This window comes from Hylobates moloch, unplaced genomic scaffold (assembly GCF_009828535.3).
Source record: "Hylobates moloch isolate HMO894 unplaced genomic scaffold, HMol_V3 SCAFFOLD_6, whole genome shotgun sequence".
Classification (NCBI taxonomy): domain Eukaryota; kingdom Metazoa; phylum Chordata; class Mammalia; order Primates; family Hylobatidae; genus Hylobates; species Hylobates moloch.
Genome location: NW_026652281.1, coordinates 154,834,524 through 154,857,785, shown reverse-complemented (window position 1 = coordinate 154,857,785; position 23,262 = coordinate 154,834,524). Strand labels below are relative to the sequence as shown.

The window sequence follows — 23,262 nt, the reverse complement described above, 5'->3', positions numbered from 1 at the left end:
TCCCCCCACCAGACTGCCGCCAGGTTCCCCCCATTCAGATGGATCCCCCCACCAGACTGCCACCAGGTTCCCCACCAAGTCAGATGGATCCCCCCACCAAACTGCCACCAGGGTCCCCCAGGACAGCTGCTCAGTTGGCTCATCCATTACTTGTCACACCAGGCCAGTGGCTTCCCCAGCCTAACGTTCTCATCTGTGGAGTGGGGACAGTGATACTCGCTCTTCAGGTTTGGTGAGAATGAAATAAGATAATGTACTTAGAGCCTCAGCCTGCAGTCTGGCCTGAGATTTGGGCTCAGTTCAATGTGACAACCTGCATCCCTCACTGCTGTCCCTTCACACTTCCTCAGGGCCCCAAAGGAGAGCCCGGACAAGACGGCGAGACGGTCAGTATCCAGGGCATTCCAGAGGCCTGGGCTGGCAGGACCGTGGTTCCCAGACCTGGAAGCCCCTATCCCACACACGCTGACAGCAGGGTCGCGCGCACGTGTGTGTGTGTGTGTGCGTGCGCCTCTGCATGTACATGTCTGCATGTGTGTGCACCCCTGTGCACCTACCCCTCCACCCACCCTGGGGAAATGGCTGGGTAAGGCACCAGCCGGGGGATTCCAGTAACTCCACATTCCTGTGCAGAGGCTGCGGTCCACTTGCCACCACCCGAGCCCTAATGCAGAAGCTGTCCCAGGCTTGAGGAGTCAGGCCCAGGGTGGGCAGCCCAGCCTGCTTCTCTCTGGGATTGGTGTCACCTTTGACAAAGCCAGGATGCTAAGAAGGACAGGCCCGGGAGCAGCTTCCAGTGTGACATTTAACACCTTCTCTTCTCTTGTTCCAGGGCCCAAAGGGACCCCCAGGGCCCAAGGTGAGTACTCCTCATTCCCCATGCCCCTCCCCAGATCTGGTGGGATCGACTCCCCCACCACCACCTCCTATCTCTTCCCCCGCAGCCCCAGTGAAGCCAAGGCAGTAGGGTCAGGAGATCAAATTCCTGGACCATGGGCAAGTTACTGCATCTCTCTGGGCCTCAGTTTACCCATCTGTTAAATGGAGGCACAGTAAACCTTTCCTGCCTTTTTCACACTGAGTTTGCGAGGGTTGAATCATAAAACATGTTAGCTTTTTTGTTTCAAATAGATTTTCCTTTTTTTTTTTTTTATTTTCTATTCTTTTGAGGCAGAGTCTCACTGTCGCCTAGGCTGAAATGCAGTGGCACGATCACAGCTCACTGCAGCCTCCAACTCCTGGGTTCAAACAATTCTCCTGCCTCAGCCTCCTGAGTAGCTGGGACAACAGGTGTGTGCCACCATGTCCAGCTAATTTTTTGTATTTTTAGGAGAAACGGGGTTTCACCATGTTGGTCAAGCTAGTCTCGAACTCCTGACCTCAGGTTATCCTCCCACCTCGGCCTCCCAAAGTGCTGGGATTACAGGTGTGAGCCACTGTACCTGTGGCCCAAATAGATTTTATTTTTAGGACAGTTTTTGTTTCACAACAAAACTAAACAGAAAGTACAGAGTTTCCATATCCCCCTCCCCCACTGTGAACATCCCCCACTTGTTACAGATGATTCACCTGCATGGACAGATCACCATCACCCAGATGCCATAGTTTACATTAGGGTTCACTCTTGCTGTGGTACACTCTGGATTTGGACAAATGTGTGTTGACAAGTATCCACCACGGTGGTATCATGGAGTATTTACCCTGCCCTAAACATTCTCTGTTCTCTGCCTGTTCATCCCTCGTTCTTCCTAGCCCCTGACACCACTGATCTTTTATCTTTTTTTTTGAGATGGAGTCTCGCTCTTGTTGCCCAGGCTGGAGTGCAATGGCACAATCTCAGCCCACTGCAACCTCTGCCTCCTGGTTTCAAGCGATTCTTCTGCTTCAGCCTCTCAACTAGCTGGGATTACAGGCGTCCGCCACCATGCCTGGCTAATTTTGTATTTTTAGTAGAGATGGGGTTTCACCATGTTGGTCAGGCTGGCCTCGAACTTCTGACCTCAGGTGATCCACCCACCTCAGCCTCCCAAAGTGCTGGGATTACAGGCGTGAGCCACCGTGCCCGGCCACCACTGATCTCTTTTCACTATCTCCATAGTTTTGCCTTTCCCAGAGTGTCATCTAGTTGGAATCAGACAGTGTGTGGCCTTTTCAGATCGGCTTCTTCCACTTAGTAATACACATTGACCTTTCAGCCATGTCTTTTCATGGCTTGACAGCTCATTCCTTTCTAGCACTGAATGATAGTCCATGTCTGGGTTTATTACCTATTTAATGATAAGCCACAGTTTATTTCCCCACTCACCGACTGAAGGACTTGCTGGCTGCTTCCAGGTTTTGGCAGTTTTGAGTAAAGCTGATGTCAGCATCCATGTGCAGGTTTTCATGTGGACGTGGTTTCCCACCATGTTAGCTTGTCCAGCCTCTGCAGATGCCAGCTCTTTCATTTTTGCTCTCTTTGGGGAGGGTGTGGGTGGGGAGGTGGGCTCTGGTCCTCCCTGACGGAGACGGAGCCTCTGGCCTGAGGAGGAAGGATGGAAAGAGCTTGCTTCGCCAGTGCCTCATCCTCCAAAGCCCTCTGAGACTGCAGGAGTCACCTCTCCACTTTCACGAACAGTGCCTTGCCCAGGGTCGCTGAGCTTGGGAGTGAGTGGCTCAGAAGTGGAATTCAAGACTGTCCGCCGCAGCCCTCTGAAGTGTTCAGGGGTCTCTGGGCTGGCCCTGGGAATGGGTCATCAGTGCCACTTCTACCCGAGAAACAAGAGGTCTGGGGTCTGGGCCACACTCCTGTGGTTTTGACCTTGCTCTTGAACTCCCCATTGCCTCCCCCAGGGTGAGCCTGGAGTACCCGGAAAGAAGGTGAGAAGGGCCGATGGAGGAGCTTCCGGGTCAGTGTTGGGAAGTGGCTGGAGAGAAGGGCAGGGGCTAGGACGGAATGGGGATGGGGATGGGGATGGGGATGGGATGGGGTGGGAGCCAGCCCACAGGGCAGGCGGCCTTCTCTTCGCCAGACCTGAGCCCTCACTGCAGTGGCTGCCCTGTCCTCACTCTCCGTGAGGCCAGAATTCATTTCATTCATTCATTTATTCACTCACTCATTCTTTGCCTTCCTCAAACACATCAAATTCATGCCCACTTCAGGGCCGGGGGCACTCGTTCTCAAGTGTGGTCCTGGGGCCCACCAGACCCACTGAATCAGAGACTGGGATGGGGCCAGAGTTTGTTTGACCAGCCCCTGGTGCCACTGATGTGAGCTCAAGCTTGAAACCACTGAATGAGCATTATCCTCCCCGGCCTCTTCTCCTGAGCCAGCCTCCTCCTTCACCTCATTCAGCTCTCAGCAAAACCCTCCCCCAAGGCCAGCAGGCGCACTGGCTCACGCCTGCAATCCCAGCACTTTAGGGGGCCAAGACAGAAGGATCACTTGAGATCAGGAGTTCAAGACCAGCCTGGCCAACATGGCAAAACCCCATCTCTACTAAAAATACAAAAATAAATTAGCCAGGCGTGGTCACAGGCACCTGTAATCCCAGCTACTCTGGAGGCTGAGGTTGGAGAATCACTTGAACCCGGGAAGCGAAGGTTGCAGGGAGCCGAGATTGCGCCACTGCACTCCAACCTGCTGGGCGACAGAGTGAGACTCGTCTCAAAAAAAAAAAAAGACCACCCTGGACAATACACCAAGACCTCATCTCTACTAAAAATCAAAAATATTAGCCAGGTACAGTGGCATGCATCTGTAATCCCAGCTACTTCCAAGGCTGAGGTGGGAGGATCGCTTGAGCCCGGGAGGTGGAGGCTATAGTAAGCTATGATTGTGCCACTGCACTCCAGCCTGGATAACAGAGCGAGACCTTGTCTCAAAAACCAAAAAACCAGACCGGGCGTGGTGGCTTACACCTGTAATCCCAGCACTTTGGGAGGCCGAGGCGGGCAGATCACGAGGTCAGGAGATCGAGACCATCCTGGCTAACACGGTGAAACCCCGTCTCTACTAAAAATGCAAAAAATTAGCCGGTGTGGTGGCGGGCACCTGTAGTCCCAGCTACTCAGGAGGCTGAGGCAGGAGAATGGCGTGAACCCGGAGGCAGAGCTCACAGTGAGCCGAGATTGCGCCACTGCACTCCAGCCTGGGCAGAAGAGCGAGACTCGTCTTACAAAAAAAAAAAAAAAACAAAACCTCTCCCATCTTCCAGGAGACCTTCCCTGGCCACCTGCTGAAACAAGCCCTCCCTGCCGTCCCTCACCACCATGCCATCCTCTTCTCCTCTCAACACTACTCCACTTCCTGACATGGTGCCTAGAATTTATTTGCATGTATATATATATATATATATGACAGGATCTCACTCTGTCACCCAAGCTGTGGTGCAGTGGCATGATGACAGCTCCCTACAGCCTCAGGCAATTCTCCCACCTCAGCCTGTCAAATAGCTGGGACTACAGGCGTGTGCCACCATGCCCGGCTAATTTTTTATTTTCTGGTTTTTGTAGAGATGGAATCTTGCCCTGTTGCCCAGGCTGGAGTGCAGTGGCTATTCACAGGTGCCATCATGGGGCACTACAGCCACAAACTCCTGGGCTCAAGCAGTCTTCCCGCCTCGACCTACCAGAGTGCTGGGATTAAGGCGCAAGCCGCCGTGCCAGCCAACCTTGTGTTTATTTGAACATTTTCCTTGGCCTCCTCTGACTCCACCTGAGCAGGGGCCTCAGCTGCCTGGCCCACAGGGGGAATGAATGGATGGATGTACCCCCATTCGCCTGCCTGTCCGTTCTTTCTGCAAATGCCAGCCCTGGGCTGGTGGGGACAGGGGACACACAGAGATGAGTCTGACCCCACCCCTGCCCTGGAGGGGCAAGGAGGGCGGGGAGGAGCTGCCTGGTACTGTGTGCCAGTGCAGGTGCCAGGAGCAGACTGGTGTGCTGGGAAGTCCAGAGGAGGGAGGGGCCCACTGGCCACCCGAGGGTCTGACCAGCAAGCCCCAGGTGTCCTCTCCTCAGGGCGACGATGGGACACCAAGCCAGCCCGGACCACCAGGGCTCCCTGGACCACCAGGGCCCAAGGTGAGGATCTGCCCCTCCCCTCGTGGCCCCCTGCCTCCACCTCCCATGGTTCCTGTCTGCCTGGTGAAGCCCTTACCCTGTGCCTTTGGCACCACGGGGTCCTAGGCCAGTGTCCAGCACAGGCCGGAGAGAGGCAGAGGAAGGCCCTGGCCCCACCACACAACAGGCCCAGCGTCTCACCTGGGCGGCGTGCCTCCCTCACTCCCTCAAGCCCTCTTGTTTCCATCTCAGGGGGCCTCACTCTCTGCCTTGTCCCCAAGCCAGGAACTAGGTGTCATCCTCACGCCTTGCTCCCCCAACCCCTCGCAGCAGCCACCAAATCCTGGCCAGCCAGTCTCCAAAATGTCCCTTGAGCCCCTGAGCTGCCCCAAGTAAGTGCCAAGGCCCACACCAGAAGGTGGCGGCCGTGGTCCTGAGTCCCCTGGGCTAGGGAGAGCCCTGAGGTCCATCCGCCCACACCCCCCACGGACTCAGTAACAATTTGCTAGGAGGCCTAATGGCAAGGCTTCAGGCAGCCCCAAGGCACCCCCCGCCCCCCAAAGGCACCCGCCACGTGCCGTCTCGCACTTGCTCTCGCTGCAGCTGTTTCTATTTCAGGGCGAGCCAGGGAGCGTGGGACCTCGGGGAGAGAATGGCATGGACGGTGCCCCAGGACCAAAGGTGACGTGAGAGCTTGCTGCTCTGGTGCCTGCGGGCTCCGCTCAGACCTTCACCCAATCGGGAGTGGGAGATGTGGTTTCAGCTCTAATTTGCCCTTTTAAGTCCCAGGAGGGCCTGACCCAGGGGTCTCCTTCAGCACTGTCAGAAGCTGGTGTGGGGGCAGTGGTGGTGAATCTGGGTGAGGGGCAAGGCCTCCACTGGTGCCCAGCTTTGTGGCCAACTCACCATGCAGCCTCAGGCTACTGGACACCAGCGTCCCCACCTCTATACGAAGTGATGTCAGAGGAGGGTCTCGCAGGCCCCTGGAGGAGCCCTGTTCCTGGAGTGCTGTTCTCACCCATTTGGCTGTTAGGGCTCTAGCACTCGGGCCCTGGGCCCTCCTGGGAAGAGGGGACTGGGGGCAGGGTCGTGGGAGGCATGTTTTGGCTTCACAGCTGCACCTCTGGCTGCAACTGCATGTCTCCACAGGGGGAGCCTGGCCACCGAGGCACGGATGGAGCTGCAGGGCCCCGGGTAAGCTGCCACCTCTCAGGCGAGGCCTTAGGGATGAGATCTAGGGTCCCCATAGCTTCAGAAGCCCCTGTCCCCACAGAGACCCCAGAGGAGCAGTGGATCTACAGGAACTGGGAGTATTTTACTTTTTAAACTCATTTATTAGTGATTTTTGAAAATTCATAGTACGTGCTTTTTTTGGGTAAAATGTTCAAATATGGAGGTATAAAAATAAGAGTCCCGACCTGCTATTACGAAGCCAGATCTCTCTCGGTCCCCTGGAGCGCATGTCCATCTAAATTCCTTTCTTTATGTATTCAGACATAGGTCCTCCATTTGTCGTATGCCTGATCCTGCCGCAGTGGGCCAGGCCTTGCCTTTTCCCCACCCCACAGGGAGGTTTGTCCCTGCCACCAGGAGCACAGCGCCCCAGCCCACCCCAGATCTTTTGTAACCAGCCCCTATCAACATACCTTACCTTTAGGGTGATGTCCGGGATCCTGGCCTCGGCTCTCTCTCCTCATACTCCCAGAGGCTGGCTTCTTCCTCCAAAAAAAATGGATCAGAGCCCCTGCCTGGCTATGCAGGCGGTGGGGAGCGGGAGCGGGTTGGATTAGGCAGCCAGTGAGCCAGGCAATTCTGGGCAGGCTGTGACTGGGGACGGGGGAGGGTTGGCAAATGAGGCCCAGGCAAGGGTCTCCAGGCTGCACAAGGGATTGGCTAGGGTCCGGACCAAAGTGCTCCCGAGCCTTCACTGTACCCCAAGCAAAGAGCAGCCTGGGTGGGGAAGTGAGGTTCACAAGGGAAGGGCTGGCCAGCAGCCATGCATGCACGCGTGAGTGTGCACAATGAGTGTGCAGCTTGGGCATGGGCATGCTGACATGCACCTGTAACCAGGCGGGAATAGTCGTGTGGGTGCGTGGCGTGTGAAGCCTCTACCGGAGGCTGGGAAGTGGAGGCACCGGGGCCAGATCCAGCCTGCTCATGTCTTTGTGTTTTGGAGGGTTTGGGGCTTTTCTGTTTGTTGCCAACATTTAAAAATCTAAAGAGCGTCACATCAAAATCAGGCTTTCCATTTTCCCCTGAGAACTCAGGGGTCAGGCCTGAACGCCCACATGAGGGCAATTACAGCCGCCCGTCAGACCAGGTGGAAACAGGTCCCTCAGCTGGCCCCAGGGCCTGCCTCCCCTTCCCTCCCATGCTGGGATCCACCCTGGGGAAGGGCATGCGTGTGGCCTGGGTGACAAGGCTCTTCCATTGCTTTCTCTCTGGGTGTGATGCAGGGACAGCTGCCACTTCACCCCCCCTCAGTGTAGCTCTTCCCTGAAATTCTTACTCTTCTTCCTGCCTCAGGGTGCCCCAGGCCTCAAGGGCGAGCAGGGAGACACAGTGGTGATCGACTATGATGGCAGGATCTTGGATGCCCTCAAGGTAGTGTTCCTGGTGGGACCAGAATGTGCCTTAGATATGATTTTCCTTAGAGAATAATCACTCCCTTTGTGATTAATCCCGCACTTTTTTACACAAGGGACGAGAGGCAGCTTAGCGCAAAGACCCCAAGTGTTACTAGGCACCCACTGTGGAAACCAGGGCTATGCCAAGACCCGCCTCAGAGAGCCCCTGTGAATGTGGCCCACGTGGCCCCGAGCTCCCTAGAGGCCAAGTCAAAAAGGGAAGCTCCCGCTCAGGGCAGGAGGCAGAGCATTTCCTGGGGTCCGGTCCCACCAGTGTCTCCTGGGACCTTCTCAGAGGACACAGGCTGGAGGGCTAGGTCTTCTAATGATGTCACGGGGAGGATGAGAGTGGCAAGCTCTGCCCCCGCAGCCTTGAGAGATGTGTGACCTCCCAGCCCAGTCGCTGGTAAACTTGGGACTTACCACCAGTGGAGAGAGGCACTGGGTGCCAGCAGCTCATGGGTACCCCAGAAGGGAAGTGGGTGAGGAAGGAGTGGTCACCAGAGACCAGACTGGGACGGGGGCTCTGGCCCCACCTGAGCATCACTTCCAGTTATCTCCCACAGGCTTTGGGGAAGTACAAGTTGGCAGGAACTGTGGCACCCACCCCCAGGCATGCATGGTGTGGCGTGGCGTGGCGTGGCATGGCCCAGACGGCAGGCGCATGCATGGTGTGTCCCAGGCTGACCGAGCCTTGTGGGAGAAGCCCTATGAGTGCAGGGAGTTGGGAGATGAACTTTTGTTTTTGTTTTTGAGATGGAGTTTCACTCTTGTCACCCAGGCTGGGTGTGATCTCGGTTCACTACAACCTCCTCCTCCCAGGTTCAAGCAATTCTCCTGCCTCAGCCTCCCAAGTAGCTGGGACTACAGGCATGCCACCATGCCCGACTAATTTTTGTATTTTTAGTAGAGACGGGGTTTCACCATGTTGGCCAGGCTGGTCTCAAACTCCTGATCTCAAGTGATCTGCCCACCTCGGCCCCCCAAAGTGCTGGGATTATAGGCGTGAGCCACCACGCCCAGCCAGAGATGGACTTTGGATGCCAGACTGAGATGCTGACTCAATTTGATGGACAGCAGGCAGCCATAGTCCATGCAGGGGATGATGTTAAAAAAATAACACGGCCGGGCACGGTGGCTCACGCCTATAATCTCAGCACTTTGGGAGCCCGAGGCAGATGGATCACGAGGTGAGGAGTTCGAGACCAGCCTGGCCAACATGGTGAAACCCCATCTCTACTAAAAATACAAAAATTAGCTGGGCATGGTGGTGCGTGCCTGTAGTCTCAGCTACTCGGGAGGCTGAGGCAGGAGAATCGCTTGAACCCGGGAGGCGGAGGTTGTGGTGAACCGAGATCGCACCTCTGCACTCCAGGCTGGGCAACAGAGGGAGACTCCATCTCAAAAAAAAAATAAAGAATAAAAACATATTGGTGGAAGGCTAGCTAGGGAATGATATGGACAGTGAACGAAAGCGGATGTTGGAGCAGGGAGCAGGGGGACCCCAGGTAGGGAGGTCCTGGGCCTGGGCCTAGAGGGGGGTACATGAGATGGAGGCCAGGGACATCTCAATGGGACACCAACAAGAAGGGCACAGGATAGGGAGGCGAGAGGGGAGAGACCTAGAGCTTGTGGGGCAGGGGCTGGGCGGGGTGCAGTTTTTCGGAAGGGAGGGGAGGGGAGTGTGGAGGCTGAGCAGGGGCCAGCTGGGCCCTGGTGGCAGGTAGCCTGCAGAAAGCCTGGATCAGGACAGGAGCTTGAGAGTGGGGTCGGACCTGGGAACACTGGAGACCCCACCCCTACCTGCAAGACTAAGGAACTCCCTAGGCCCAGCGGATGGCAGGCAGCGGAGCCAGAAGGTCAGAGAGCTCATAGGACAGTCAGAGACGGTGGTGCTGGGCCACCATTGGGGATGTCATTCTTGGCAGGCCTTAAATGCCAGCAGGGGAATTAAGCTTGCTTCGAGAGGCAATAGGGAGCCAAAGCAAGATCTTGAGCAGGGGAATGTCGTGAAGAAATCTGGATTGGGGCAGAGGGCCGTCCATGGCAGCAGACACTGGTGTCTTGTCAAATGCTAGGTGCCACCTCCTGGCCTCCCCCAAGCCTGGGCGGCCAGATAAAGCCTTGCACAGTGTGGCCTGACCTGACTGGGGAAGAAGCAGTCCCTGAGGACCCTGCCCCTGCTCAGCTCAGCTGGACAGGGATTTGGTTCCAGGTGGGGAGCTGGGTGGGCAGTGAAGGGAGGCCGTGCCTAACCAATGACACTGACTGGCTTCACTTTCACACACAGGGGCCTCCCGGGCCACAGGGGCCCCCAGGACCACCAGGGATCCCTGGAGCCAAGGTCAGTGCAGATGCAGCTGTGTGGTCCCCCAAGCATTTGTCTCCAGGGCCCACCTCCCGCTTCCTGTCTGCTCTGTGACCCTCTTCCACTTCCCTCCGGGTGTCCTGGCCTGGCTTCTGGGAGCTCAGAGAAAGGGCCTGGGCTCCCAGGCTGAGTGCCTTCTTCCTGGGTTCTATCTACTCTGGGAGATTTCCCTGGGAAGCTTCATTCATACATTTAAACTGAAAATTCATGCAGCTGTAGAAAGGAATGAAATCATGTCCTTTACAACCACATGGATGCAGCCAGAGGCCATTATCCTAAGTGAATTAATACAGAAAAGAAAATGGGCTGGGTGTGATGGCTCACACCTGTAAATCCCAGCACTTTGGGAGGCCGAGGCAGGTGGATCACCTGAGGTCAGGAGTTTGAGACCAGCCTGGCCAACATGGTGAAACTCTGTCTCTACTAAAAATACAAAAAATTAGCCGGGCATGGTGGCATATGCCTGTAATCCCAGCTACTTGAGAGGCTGAGGCAGGAGACTCGCTTGAACCTGGGAGGCAGAGGTTGCAGTGAGCCAAGATTGCAAAACTCCGTCTCAAAAAAGAAAGAAAGAAAGAAAGAAATACAGAAAGAAAGACAGGAAGGAAGGAAGGAAGGAGAAAGAAAGAAAAGAAAAAAAAAACAAATACTGCATGTTTTCACTTAAAAGTGGAAGCTAAACATTGGGTACACCCAGACACAAAGATAGGAATAATAAATACTGGAGATTCCGAAAGGGAGGAAGGGGGAGGACAAGGGTTGAAAAACTACCTATCAGGTGCTATGTTCACCACTTGGGTGACAGAATCATTAGAAGCCCAAACCTCAGCATCGTGCAATCCCATGTGACAACCCTGCCCATGTACCCCCTGAATCTAAAACTTTTTTTTAAAGCTATAAATTTTCCTATAAGCACTGCTTTAGCTGCATCCTACAAACCTTGATATGTTGAATTTTATTTTTATTCAGTTCAACATAATTTCTAAGCTCTCTTTTGATTTATTCATGGATTATTTAGAAATACTTGGGGATTTAGAAATACTTGGAGATGTTTTTCCAGATATCTTGCTTTTTTGTTTTAGATTTTTCATATTTCCTGTATCCAGCTGACCAGATATTTTATTAATTTCTTATTTAATTAAGATTACCATGGCTCACGCCTGTAATCTCAGCACTTTGGGGGGTGGAGGCAGGTGGATCACAAGGTCAGGAGTTCAGGACCAGCCTGGCCAATATGGTGAAACACTGTCTTTACTAAAAATACAAAAATCAGCTGGGCGTGGTTGTGCACGCTTGTAATCCCAGCTACTTAGGAGGCTGAGGCAGAAGAATTGTTTGAACGCAGCAGGTGGAGCTTGTAGTGAGTCCAGGTTGTGGCACTGCACTCCAGCCTGGGAGACACAGCGAGACTCTGTCTCAAAAAAAAATGCCTCAGCCTCCTAATTATCTTGCGGTTAGAGAACATATTCTTTTTTTTTTTTTTTTTGAGACGGAGTCTTGCTCTTTTGCCCAGGCTGGAGTGCAGTGGCACCATCTCAACTCATTGCAACCTCTGTCTCCTGGGTTCAAGCAATTCTTCTGCCTCTGCCTCCCAAGTAGCTGGTATTACAGGACTGTGCCACCAAGCCCAGCTACTTTTTGTATTTTTAGTAGAGAGGGGGTTTCACCATGTTGGCCAGGCTGTCTCAAACTCCTGACCTCAGGTGATCCCCCCAACTCAGCCTCCCAAAGTGCTGGGATTACAGGTGTGAACCACCATGCCCAGCCAAAACATACTCTTTTTAATACAATATTGATCTTTTTAATGTATTAAAACTTGTTTTAGAGTCAAACAAAGTGTTCTTTCTTGTTGAATGTTTTATATGCACACAAATTAAATGTATATCTAGCTGCTGTTGGGTGTAGTGTTTTATAAATATGCACCAGCTAAAAATAAAGAACTGAAAACCCAGCCCCTGTGACAGCACACCAGTCCAGCAGGTGGACAGCTATGCACACCCTGTGGCCTGCACCATTCGTTTGCATCCTGCCCATTTGTCTCAAGAGAAAGAGCCAACAGCTTTAAAGTCAGGCAGATCTGGTCCCAGCATCGTTGTTCCTGGGCTCTGTGGCCTGAAGCCAGTCACTTAACCCTCCAAGCCTCAGCGCCTGAATCTGTGACATAACAACTTACAGGTGATAGGCATGGGCTACATCTGCTCGTGATGGGCTGAGGAAAGAGGAGGAGGTGGGTCCTGGCACAGCTAGAGGTCCAACTGCAAAGACCCACCCTGGGCCGGGTGCACAGTGTGTCCTGGCCCTCTGGCTGCTGACACCTCTCTAGGAAAGGAAGGCATAACCCCTCTTGCCATCTCTTCCCTTCCAGGGCGAGCTCGGATTGCCCGGTGCCCCAGGAATCGATGGAGAGAAGGTCTCTGGGCCTTTCATGTCCTTGGTGATGCCGGTGCCTGGTATTGGTGTGTGTGTGTGTGTGTGTGTGTGTACAGAGTTAGAGAAAGACCATGTGTGAGAGAGGCAAAAATCATGGATTCTGGCACCAGGCTGCCTGTGTGCAAACCCTGGTCTGCCCTCAGGCCCCAGGCAAGTTGCCCGCTCTCAGGCAGGGCTGAGTAACTCTGTGTATGGAGAACACTCAGTGCAGTGCGTGGCACGTAGTGAAAAGCCACAAAGGCTAAGAGCATCGTAGATATTGCCCCAATTCTAGAGAGAGAGAGAGTGTGTGTGTATGTGTGTGTGTGAGTTGAGTGTGTGTGTGTGAGTTGTGTGTGTGAGTCGAGTGTGTGTGTGTTGTGTGTGTGAGTTGAGTGAGCGTGTGTGTGTGTGTTGAGTGTGTATGTGAGTTGAGTGAGCATGTGTGTGTTGTGTGTGTGTCGTGTGTGTGTGAGTTGAGTGTGTGTGTGAGTAGTGTGTGTGAGTTGAGTGAGCGTGTGTGTGTTGAGTGTGTGTGAGTCGTGTGTGTTGAGTGAGCGTGTGTGTGTGAGTGTGTGTGTTGTGTGTGAGTGTGTCATGTGTGTGTGAGTTGAGTGAGCGTGTGTGAGTGTGTGTGTGAGTTGAGTGAGCGTGTGTGTGTGTGTTGAGTGTGTGTGTGAGTCGTGTGTGTGAGTCGTGTGTGTGTGTGAGTTGAGTGAGCGTGTGTGTGTTGAGTGTGTGTTGAGTGAGCGTGTGTGTGTGTGAGTTGAGTGTGTGTGTGAGTCATGTGTGTGTGAGTTGAGTGAGCGTGTGTGTGTGAGTGTGTGTGTGTGAGTGAGTGTGTGTGTGTGTGATATCCTATACAGACGTAAGCATATTCGTGGGGTCACTTGCTATTTGAGGGTGAGTCTTTCCCGCTGGGTCCGCAGTGTGTGTCTCATCCTGGACATTACGTAATTGGTTGAATGGAGGGATTCAGTGGCTGGAAGAGTTTGTGGGGGTGGGGAGTCCCACCACTAGCTTCTGAGATGTGAGCACAGAGCTGGCCCCATGAATGCCCCCAGAGGGGCAGCTCCAGGTTCACATGCTCCACCCATCTGCCCCTGGCCCCTGCCCTGCGGTGCCCGCACCCAGATGCAATGAGCCAGGAGTGGTGTTGCGCCCCACCCCCACGCCCACTGCATTCAGCTAAGGCTCCAGCCACTATGGCTGGAGGTGGGGCCCCACAAAGAGAAAGTGGGGCCCTACCACGAACTGAGCTCTGGGGACCTGCTGGGGTGGGGAAGGGAGGGGACCTCCTGAGCCCCACTCATCCCTTGTTCTTGTGGCTTTCAGGGTCCCAAAGGACACAAAGGAGACCCAGGAGAGCCTGGGCCAGCGGGACTTAAAGGGGAAGCAGGCGAGATGGGCTTGTCCGGCCTCCCGGTATGTGGCTGGGCTGGGCCACACATTACGCCTCCTGTGTGGAAGCCCTGAGGTGACTGTGTGCCCCCCATGCTGTGGGGAGGCCAGGGCGTGCCCCTGACAGCCCCTGTGGTCTCAGTGCCCAGCCGGCCGGGGACACTCTAGGCTCTGGGCCAGCGCTGTCCTCCTCTCTCCCGGCCTCCACTTCTTCGTCTGGAAGAAGCCTTCCACCTGCCTCAGATGGCAGGTAAAATCAGGAGGTGTGGCCAGGTCAAGCACGTTGGCCATGGGAGCACGTGCTTGACCTAAACTGCCCAAGTTTGCATCCAGCTCCGTCCTGGCTGACTCTGGAACCCTCGGCGAGCAACCTAACCTCCTGGGGCCTCGGTTTTCTCACCTCTAAAGTTGGGGGGATCATTCCCCTCCCTCAAGGGCATTTGTGGCTGGGCTGACAGTGGTGGCTGTCACACAGCAAATACCCACCGTTGTCCTCATCATTTTTGTTGCTTTTGTGGCCCAATTGGAAGAGCCACCAGGTGTTACGCCACCACTGGGACGCATCCACTTTCCATCCCTGATGATCACCGGGCTAGAGGGGGCACTGGGGTTTGACCCCGGGGTCTTTGCTTCAGAGCCCCTGGTTGCTCCCTGTACCCCAGGAAAACAATCTGTGCAGCTGCTCAGGTGCTCTCTAAAGCCCCCGCTGCTCACCACCCAGGGCGTGGTACGTGGATCTAAGAAAGACTTTTCAGTTGCAACAGCTAACTGATGACTGCCCTCAGAAGCCACGTAGGGGAAGGAAGGGAGGTCACTAAGCACCGTGGGTGGTGAGATAGGTGCTGGACACAAAGGACTCACAGGCCATGTCGTCCTGCAGGGCGCTGACGGCCTCAAGGGGGAGAAGGGGGAGTCGGCGTCTGACAGCCTACAGGAGAGCCTGGTAAGGGGGTATGGGGGCGTCAGGGCTTCCCCCAACACCCAGTACAGGCTGGGTGGGGACCCTGAGCCTTGGGACAAAAAGGCCACTTGGCCTGAGCAAACCCAGGGCAGTAGGGGAGGGAGAGTAAGAGGAGCGAGGCCCCTCTGAGAACAGAGTCTCACCATGTCTCCCAGGCTGGAGTGCAGTGGCACAACCTAGGCTCACTATAAGTTCCACAGACCAGCTGCCACCAGCTCACCAGACTCTGCCCTCTGTGGGCAGGAAGGAGACTCTCGATCCAGCAGTGTGCGATGAGCTCGGGTGCGGGTGGGTGAGGGTGACAGGCAGTGGGTGACTAACCTGTCTCTCACCCTCCCTAGGCTCAGCTCATAGCGGAGCCAGGGCCCCCTGGCCCCCCTGGCCCCCCAGGCCCGATGGTAAGGACGGTTTGCTTTGGTTTGGTTTGAAGCAGCCAGGAAACCAAGAGGCGGGGTGGGGGCTAGGTCCCAGAGCCATGAGCCAGGAGACAGCGGGCTTCTTCATTCAGGGAGGGGCACATGGGCAGAGGGCAGAGCCCAGGACAGGGCCCCAGGGGCCAGCGAGTGGCCACTGCAAGAGGGTCCGGAGCCAGCCTTCTCATCTGCTTCCTCCTCCTGCAGGGCCTCCAGGGAATCCAGGGTCCCAAGGTGAGTGGGCATAGACCCCTCTACTGGCCTCAGACTCACCGCCTGGGCAGTTTCCAAGAGCCTTGCCAATGGGCAAAGCAAAGGGCCTGACGCTCTGCCCTGGCCCATCCCTGAGTCTTCCGAGCGCCTGAACGTCCCAAGTCCCCAGGCCATAACCTCCCTGATGTCGGGGAGGCCAGTGCCCCGCCTCCACACTTGAGGCTCTCCTCTCCACTTTCTCCCTCTGCCCAGGACCCCAGTCTGTCCCTCTCTCCTCTTCAGGTCCACCACCAACTGTTTCTACTTCTTGTTCCCTTCTCCTTTCTCTGTGCCTGTCAGTTCCTTGCACTGTCCCCACCTCTCCCCACACACATCTGTCTCTCAGCTGCCACAGTCTGAGCACAAAGTCGTGGGCTTGGTGTAGATTACATAATGGCGTGTTCCCTGCTCTTACATTAAATCCTCGAGTGTGGCCTGCCCGCATGCCCTGCCCCAGGGAGGCAGACACAGAAGGGGAGGCCATCTGGCCTCACTCCTTGTCATACCACCCTCCTGGCATGAGCAAATCTCTGCTTCCCCAGCTCAGAGGCCAGATGTGGGATTGAGAATCATGGAACCCCAGGCCTGAGTCTGCAGCCCCACCAGATGCACTGCTTCTGGTTCTGTTTTCTCTTAAGGCCGCCACAGTTCATGTTTCAAAGAGGCAGCTGCTATCAGGGACAGGGTCCAAGGCTTGCCGCAGAAGCCTGATGGGGACCCAGCTCTGCTGCCTCCCACTGTGTGGCTGGGCCTGTCCCCGCCCCTCTCTGCACCTGCTTTCCTCATCTTTGGAATGGGTGTGACCGGAATCACCTTCCATGGGGCTGAGGGAGCGTGTTCGGGAAAAGGCGCAATGCGCATGGCCAGAGCTCCTCCTGATCACCCTCACCAGGGAGTAAGCTGGGGCCAGGCCTGGCGGAGCCTGTGTCTGTTCCTCTGTCCACATCCCAGCTCCCTTGCAGTCTCCAAGCTTGCCTGTCCTGCTGTCTGTCTAACCCCTTCCCCTTGACTGATTTCCCTCCTTTGCCTCCAGGGCTTGGATGGAGCAAAGGGAGAGAAGGGCGCGTCGGGTGAGAGAGGCCCCAGCGGCCTGCCTGTGAGTCTCACGAGCCTTGTTTTTCCCAAAGGTGTTAATTCCTGTAACTAGCATGCCTCTTGACTCATTCCTTTTCTATCCAGGGGCCAATTGGCCCACCGGGCCTTATTGGGCTGCCAGGAACCAAAGGAGAGAAGGTAACCGCCTCATTCGGAACTCCCTCTCCAACTATGGCCCCCTGATCATGGTGGTGCTCAGCCCGGGGACCCCAACCCTGTACCTCACTGGGTCCCTGCACTTCACAGGGCCAGAGTTCAGGCTCTGTGGATGCCAGGTCTGTCCTGGCCTCCATCTATGCCTGCGTGGTTGGTGGGTCTCCTTGCCCCCATGTCTGTGGCCAACCCACAGGGCTGGACTTCCCAGCAGCTGTGCTCCCAGCACCCCTCCCCAACCCTTCTCACCCACTCTGTGTCTCTCCTCAGGGCAGACCCGGGGAGCCAGGACTAGATGTAAGTGTCTTATCATCACTTTGAGTAATTGGGTGCCTCTTGTGTGTATCTTCTGCCCTCACGCAGTAACCTGATCTGGCTACTCAAGTGTGACCCCCTTCCCCAGGGCTGGGACTGCAACTGACTGGTTCCCCCTATGTCCCCATTGCCAAGTCTAGTGCACGACCCAGAGTAGGTCCTCTGTGGATAGATGAATGGATTGTCGATGGATAGATAATGGATGGAAACATTGGTAGATGGAGGATGGATGGACAATGGAGGATGAATCGATGGATTGATGAATGCATAATAGATGCAAGATTGATGGATGGATGGATAAATGGATGGATGGGTGAATGGATGGATGGATGATGGATGAGTGGATGATGGGTAGGTGGATGATCAATGGATGATGGATGGATGGGTGGATGGATGATGGATGGATAATGGAAGAATGATGGATGCACGGACGGAGGATTGAATGGACTCATCCATCCATCCATCTATCCACTATGGATGGATGGATGGATGGATGGATGATGATGAGTGGATGGATGGATGATGATGGCAGTGGAGGGATGGATGGATGGATGGATGGATGATGCATTGTAGCAAGGAAGTGAAGAGAGCAGTGAGGAGCCTGTTGCAATATCCTGGTGACAGATAATAAGGCTTTAGCTAGAGCAGTAATTTGAGAAGAAGAGGAAGGGAAGTATTAGCCCAGGCTGATTATATCAAGTCTCTTCTGGTAGCATACGTAGAAAACATAGTTTAAACTGGCTTAAAATTACTCATAACTGAACAATCCGGAGGTTCAACACATGGATCCAGGGCTCAACTGTGTCAACACAACTCAGCCTTTCACCCTGTCTTGTCTGCTTTCCCTGTGGAAATCAAGTTCCACGTGGTGGTGAGGTAAAGCCAGCAGCTCGAGACCAGCATCCTCCCAGGCCCGAACTAAGAAGAAAGAAAATTTGACTCACTCCACTGTTCTGCAGGAAGTTTCATGGGCTCTCCCTGGTCCCAGTTAGGTCAACTCTGAACTGTCACTTAGCCATAGGAATGCAGTGCCCTGACTAGTCAGACCATGGACTGGGGTGGAATCAATGGGTTGTGAGAAGGGAGGTTGTTCTCAGGAAAATCGGGTAGCTATTTTGAGGGACATAGGACCAGATGCAGGGCTGCAAGGACTCTGGTGTCCATCCTAGACTTTAAAAAGAGAACATTACCGGCTGGGCACGGTGGCTTACGCCTGTAATCCCGGCACTTTGGGAAGCCGAGGCAGGTGGATCACAAGGTCAAGAGATCGAGACCATCCTGGCTAACACAGTGAAATGCTGTCTCTACTAAATATACAAAAAAAAAAAAATTAGCCAGGCATGGTGGCAGGTGCCCGTAGTCCCAGCTACTCGGGAGACTGAGGCAGGAGGATGGCATGAGGCCAGGAGGTGGAGCTTGCAGTGAGCCGAGATCACGCCACTGAGCTCCAGCCTGGGCAACAGAGCGAGACTCCGTCTCAAAAAAACAGACCATTACCTGGGAGAGGAACTGTGGGGGAGGGAAAGGAAGAGCTGTAGCTTGGGTTTCTGACGCGGGGGCTGGGTTCCATCAATGGGAACGGATGGGAGAGGACAATGCTGAACCAACTGCAGGCTCTGGGCCCAGTTGGGGGTGGAGCTAAGGAGACTCCATGCCACCATGAATGTGGCCACAGCTGCCTTCTAGGAGGCCTGGTTCTCAGGGTGGCATCTCAAAGCCATGCCCACCTGCTCTACCTGGCAAATGCCAGGCCTCTCCTCAACCCCAGCAGGCCCAGCTGTAATGAGGACTGTGCTGAGAAACTCCCCTTGACCCCCACCTGTGATAGAACAGCCCTTCCCCCCAGAATCCCACCACCCCTATTTCACACCTCTGTCACTGAGCATTCACTGTCATCAGCACTCTCTTGCCTGCCCCGTTACACATGAACAAGGGACCATGTCAAATCCAATTCTCTTTTTAAAATTGTTTTCTTTTTCTTTTTCTTTTTTGGAGATGGAGTCTCACTCTGTCACCCAGGCTGGAGTGCAGTGGCACGATCTCGGCTCACTGCAACTTCTGTTTCCCGGGTTCAATTGATTCTCCTGCCTCAACCTCCCAAGTAGCTGGGACTACAGGTGCACGCCGCTAGGACGGCTAATTTTTTATATTTTAGGAGAGATGGGGTTTCACTGTGTTGTCCAGGCTGGTCTTGAACTCCTGAGCTCAGGCAATCTGCCCGCCTTGGCTTCCCAAAGTGCTAGGATTACAGGCAGGAGCCATCATGCCCAGCCTGTTTGTTTCTTGAGACAGAGTCCTGCTCTGTCACCCAGGCCAGAGTGCAGTGGTGTGATCTCGGCTCACTGCAACCTCCACCTCTCAGGTTCAGGCAATTCTCCTGCCTCAGTCTCCCAAGTAGCTGGGATTACAGGTGCGCACCACCACACTCGGCTAATTTTTGTGTTTTTTAGGGTTTCGCCATGTTGGCCAGGGTGGGTCTCAAACTCCTGACCTCAGGTGATCTGCCCGCCTCGACCTCCCAAAGTGCTGGGATTACAGGCGTGAGCCACCATGCTCTGCCATAATGAATCCAATTGTCTGTCCCCAGTATCCAGCCGACAGCCCGGTTCCTAGTGGATGTTAAGCCACATTGGTTGGGTGGATGGACAGATAGATAATGGACAGATGGGTGTGCAGGAAGTTGAGCCAAGGTCACAGAACAGAGGTCACCATTTCTCATCCCATCAGACAGTGACATAAATTCCATGGTTTCCGGGGTCTCTGTCCCCAGCCAAGCCTAGACCAGTGCCAGCCATGTCTGTGATGTGAGAGACAGCCCCTTGCCAGCAGCTCTGCCTGAGTGTTGGTGTCCAGCAACTACTTTGGAGCAAGCCCAGCTGGCATCGTAAATGCATGCTCTTCCTACATCAGCCTTGTACCCAGCAGTGTATCACCTACAGCTAGGGCTAGGCCAGCGTGTGCCACGAATATGCAGAGGGGGGAGTGGGCATGTGGATGGGAGAGGAACAGAGATGAGCCGATAACAGAGGGGCAAACCTCCAGCCTCATTTTCGGGTTTAGCCTCTAATCCTTTTGTCAGGGTTTCCCTGGACCCCGAGGAGAGAAAGGAGATCGGAGTGAGCGTGGAGAGAAGGTGAGGGCAGCTGGACGGGAGCTGGGGCAGGAGGAAAGGGGGAAGGAGGCAGGTGGGAGTGGAGGCTCAGGTGAAGCAGGCAGAGAGAACCCAGGCCGGGCAGGTGGGTGGGAGGCAGGGAGAGGCTGGCCCCAGGCGCTTCTCTCGGAGAGGTGTTGGAGGTTCCTGAGCCTGGCAGCCATGGCCAATGTTACCATCTCCCCTCCTGCACAGGGAGAGCGAGGAGTCCCTGGCCGGAAAGGAGTGAAGGGCCAGAAGGGCGAGCCGGGACCACCAGGCCTGGACCAGCCGTGTCCTGTGGTAGGTGTCGGAGGAGGGCCCTGCCCCAGGTCTTTTTGGCCTCCAGCCAGGGTCAGACCAACATCTTCCCTGTCCTCAGAGCTCAGCTGCAAGTCCCAGAGGCCCCACTGGTCACGCACTGGCCTTCCTCACTGTCAGGGCCACTGCTGCTGCTACTGCCATCATCACGGTTCCCCTTGCTCTGGTCCTAACCACCCCCAACCATGGGCATGGCTCGGGGAACCCAGCCCCTCTGCAGAGATGGAGGCCCAGCCCCTCATTCTTCACCCCCAGGACAGGCCTGGCTTGAGTAGGAACCCACTGTGGGCCATCTTGGGCTGGAGGTGGACAGGGGCTAGACCAGGAGTGGAGGGGCTTTACCTGGAGTCATCAGTACCACCAGCGGTGCCCTGGGAGGGGGCTGGGCCCTGTGGAGGGAACCAAAGTTAGTACAGACACGCTGCTGCTGGGGGCGGAGGCAGTGGGTGCCCAGCCCCATCGCTCTGGCTGCCTGGGGTAGAAGTCAGGGTCTGACTCCCACTGGGCTTGAGGCCCAGCTGGGCTGAAACTCAGCTTCCCCAAGCATAGACGGTGGGACCACTCTGACCTCTCTGGCTGTCTGTCCCTCCCCTTCCTTCCTCCTTCCCAGAAGAGTCTCTCTGGGCTGGGGCAGCACCTCCCGCTTCCCCGCATCCCCTCTGCCTGCCTCCACACCCTTCCTTTACCTCCTTCCCTGCTCTCTCAGTGGTCTTTGGTAGCCCACCAGCCCCAGTGTCCAGTGCCTGAAACAACCACAATTCAAAAGTCAGCTCCCTTTATTTCTTTTTGGAGACAGAGTCTTACTCTGTCGCCCAGGCTGGAGCGCAGTGCTGCGATCATGGCTCACTGCAGCCTCGGCCTCCCAGGCTCAAGTGATCCTCCTGCCTCAGCTTCCTGAGTAGCCAGAACTACAGGCATGCATCACCATGCCCAGCTAATTTTTAATTTTTGTAGAGCTGGGGTCTTGCAGTGTTGTCCAGGCTGGTCTTGAACTCCTGGGCTCAAGCGATTGTCCCACCTTGGCCTCCCAGAGTGCTGGGATGACAGGTGTGAGCCACTGTGCCCTGCCTAGTTCCCTTTTCCTAGAAAGTAGGGAGGGTTTACATGTCACACTCTTCCGGTTGAGCTCAGAAAACACAGGAAAAACAAAACAGCTGGGTTTTCATACTAAAACTGGACAGATAGTCATACCTGGCCACTCCAGCCACGGGAATGGGGAGCGGGCTTCCACGGGGATGTGTGCAGGCCAGCCTCAACCTCCAGCGGTGCCAGAGTTAGAGACTCCCTCCCAGACCTCTGGCCTCTGTTCCTCAGTGTCCTTATCCCTGCAGTGGGGGATACCGCTCCCCTCAGACAGTTTTGAGAAGTCAATGGGAAAAGGACTTGAAGAGCGAAGTGGTCAGCGCACAGAAAGGGCGGGGACAGCAGGGGCAGGGTGGCCCAGCCCCGCAGCTCCGGGCCCTGGCCCAGGACTCCTCTCCAAATCAGTAAGCCCTTGTCTCCTTTGAAACAGGAGAATCCCACCTGCGGAGGCCGGAGAGGGGCACCAGGCTGGCGGGGCCCTGCGAGGGGCAGTGGGCCGTGCCCTGCGGTAGGCGGTCTGGCCTGCGGTGTGCGGTGTGCCGTGTGCCGTGTGCTGTGTGGGCCTTCGGGGCAGCCAGGGCCCTCGGCTCTGCCCCGGCCTTCCTCGCTTCTGCCTTCCTTTCCATTCTGCCCTCCTCCCCACCTTCCCTTTGGTCCCTAGCCTGGTCCCTGGTGTACACATGGGAATATTCCAGGGGATGCCCAGTGTCTGAGGCTCATGCCTGTGCTTTGGAACAGAATGACATGTTTTGTGCCTTGGCGTCCCCGATGAGTCAGTCTTTGTTCCTCTCCAGTTTCCCCACCCTCCAGGCTGCCTGAGGAAACCCGGACCCTGCTTATGTCTGGCTGCTCAGTGGGCACCACAGGTGTCGCTAGACAGCCCCACCCCAGGCCCAGACCCAACCCCCAGCAACCTAAGCCTCCCCTGTCCAGGGCCAGCACAGGCTGCAGCAGGACGCCAACTCCTGGGCCGTCTTTAAAACCCTCCAGGAGCCATTCCTGCCCAAGGCCTGAAAGCTTGCAGGCCCCAGGATGAGGAGCCAGAGTCACTGTCACATCAGGCAGGAAGCCACACAGCTCTGGCAGGACCCAGGCCAGCCTGTGCGTGTCTGGCACAATGCCCATCCCTTCCTAGTGCCCTCCTGTTCCTGCCCACTGCACAGCAGTCCTCACAAAGCACAGAGGGAACACACTCAGGACAAGCTCAGTGAGATGCCATCATTCCCCATGACCCCACTACCTGGGTGGACAGAGGAGGCACTGTGGCCCTGCCTCAGTGGGGCCCAGCAGTCTCACATGGCCGCTCCCTGGCCTGCACCTCCCTACAGACCAGGGGAGGGCATGTGGGGTGTAGAGGAGCTCCCCACGCCCCATCCCCATCACTGAAACCTTCTTCCTTTCCAGGGCCCCGACGGGCTGCCTGTGCCTGGCTGCTGGCATAAGGTACCGTGCAAGGAAGAGTCTCCAGGGCAGGCTTGGGGGAGGCAGGGGAGGGTGGGGGAATGGGGAGGCGGGGGAGGGTGGGGGAATGGGGAGGCAGGGGAGGGTGGGGGAATGGGAAGGAAGGGGGGTGGGGGAATGGGGAGGCAGGGGAGGGTGGGGGAATGGGGAGGCAGGAGAGGGTGGGGGAATGGGGAGGCAGGGGAGGGTGGGGGAATGGGGAGGCAGGGGAGGGTGGGGGAATGGGGAGG

General features: G+C 55.7%; 1 protein-coding gene across 1 annotated transcript in view; it reads left to right on the top strand.

Moving 5' to 3' along the window:
* Positions 1 to 23,262, top strand: part of COL23A1 (collagen type XXIII alpha 1 chain) — a 325,129-nt gene that overhangs the window by 300,331 nt on the left and 1,536 nt on the right. Inside the window, exons 10-28 of the mRNA XM_058440198.1 lie at positions 351 to 386; positions 833 to 859; positions 2,833 to 2,859; positions 5,002 to 5,064; positions 5,662 to 5,724; positions 6,193 to 6,237; positions 7,570 to 7,647; positions 9,961 to 10,014; positions 12,404 to 12,448; positions 13,783 to 13,872; positions 14,729 to 14,791; positions 15,151 to 15,207; positions 15,430 to 15,456; positions 16,508 to 16,570; positions 16,654 to 16,707; positions 16,993 to 17,019; positions 20,117 to 20,170; positions 20,384 to 20,470; positions 22,976 to 23,014. Of these exons, the coding sequence (XP_058296181.1) occupies positions 351 to 386; positions 833 to 859; positions 2,833 to 2,859; positions 5,002 to 5,064; positions 5,662 to 5,724; positions 6,193 to 6,237; positions 7,570 to 7,647; positions 9,961 to 10,014; positions 12,404 to 12,448; positions 13,783 to 13,872; positions 14,729 to 14,791; positions 15,151 to 15,207; positions 15,430 to 15,456; positions 16,508 to 16,570; positions 16,654 to 16,707; positions 16,993 to 17,019; positions 20,117 to 20,170; positions 20,384 to 20,470; positions 22,976 to 23,014 (999 nt within the window). The remainder of the gene's footprint in view (positions 1 to 350; positions 387 to 832; positions 860 to 2,832; positions 2,860 to 5,001; positions 5,065 to 5,661; positions 5,725 to 6,192; positions 6,238 to 7,569; positions 7,648 to 9,960; positions 10,015 to 12,403; positions 12,449 to 13,782; positions 13,873 to 14,728; positions 14,792 to 15,150; positions 15,208 to 15,429; positions 15,457 to 16,507; positions 16,571 to 16,653; positions 16,708 to 16,992; positions 17,020 to 20,116; positions 20,171 to 20,383; positions 20,471 to 22,975; positions 23,015 to 23,262) is intronic.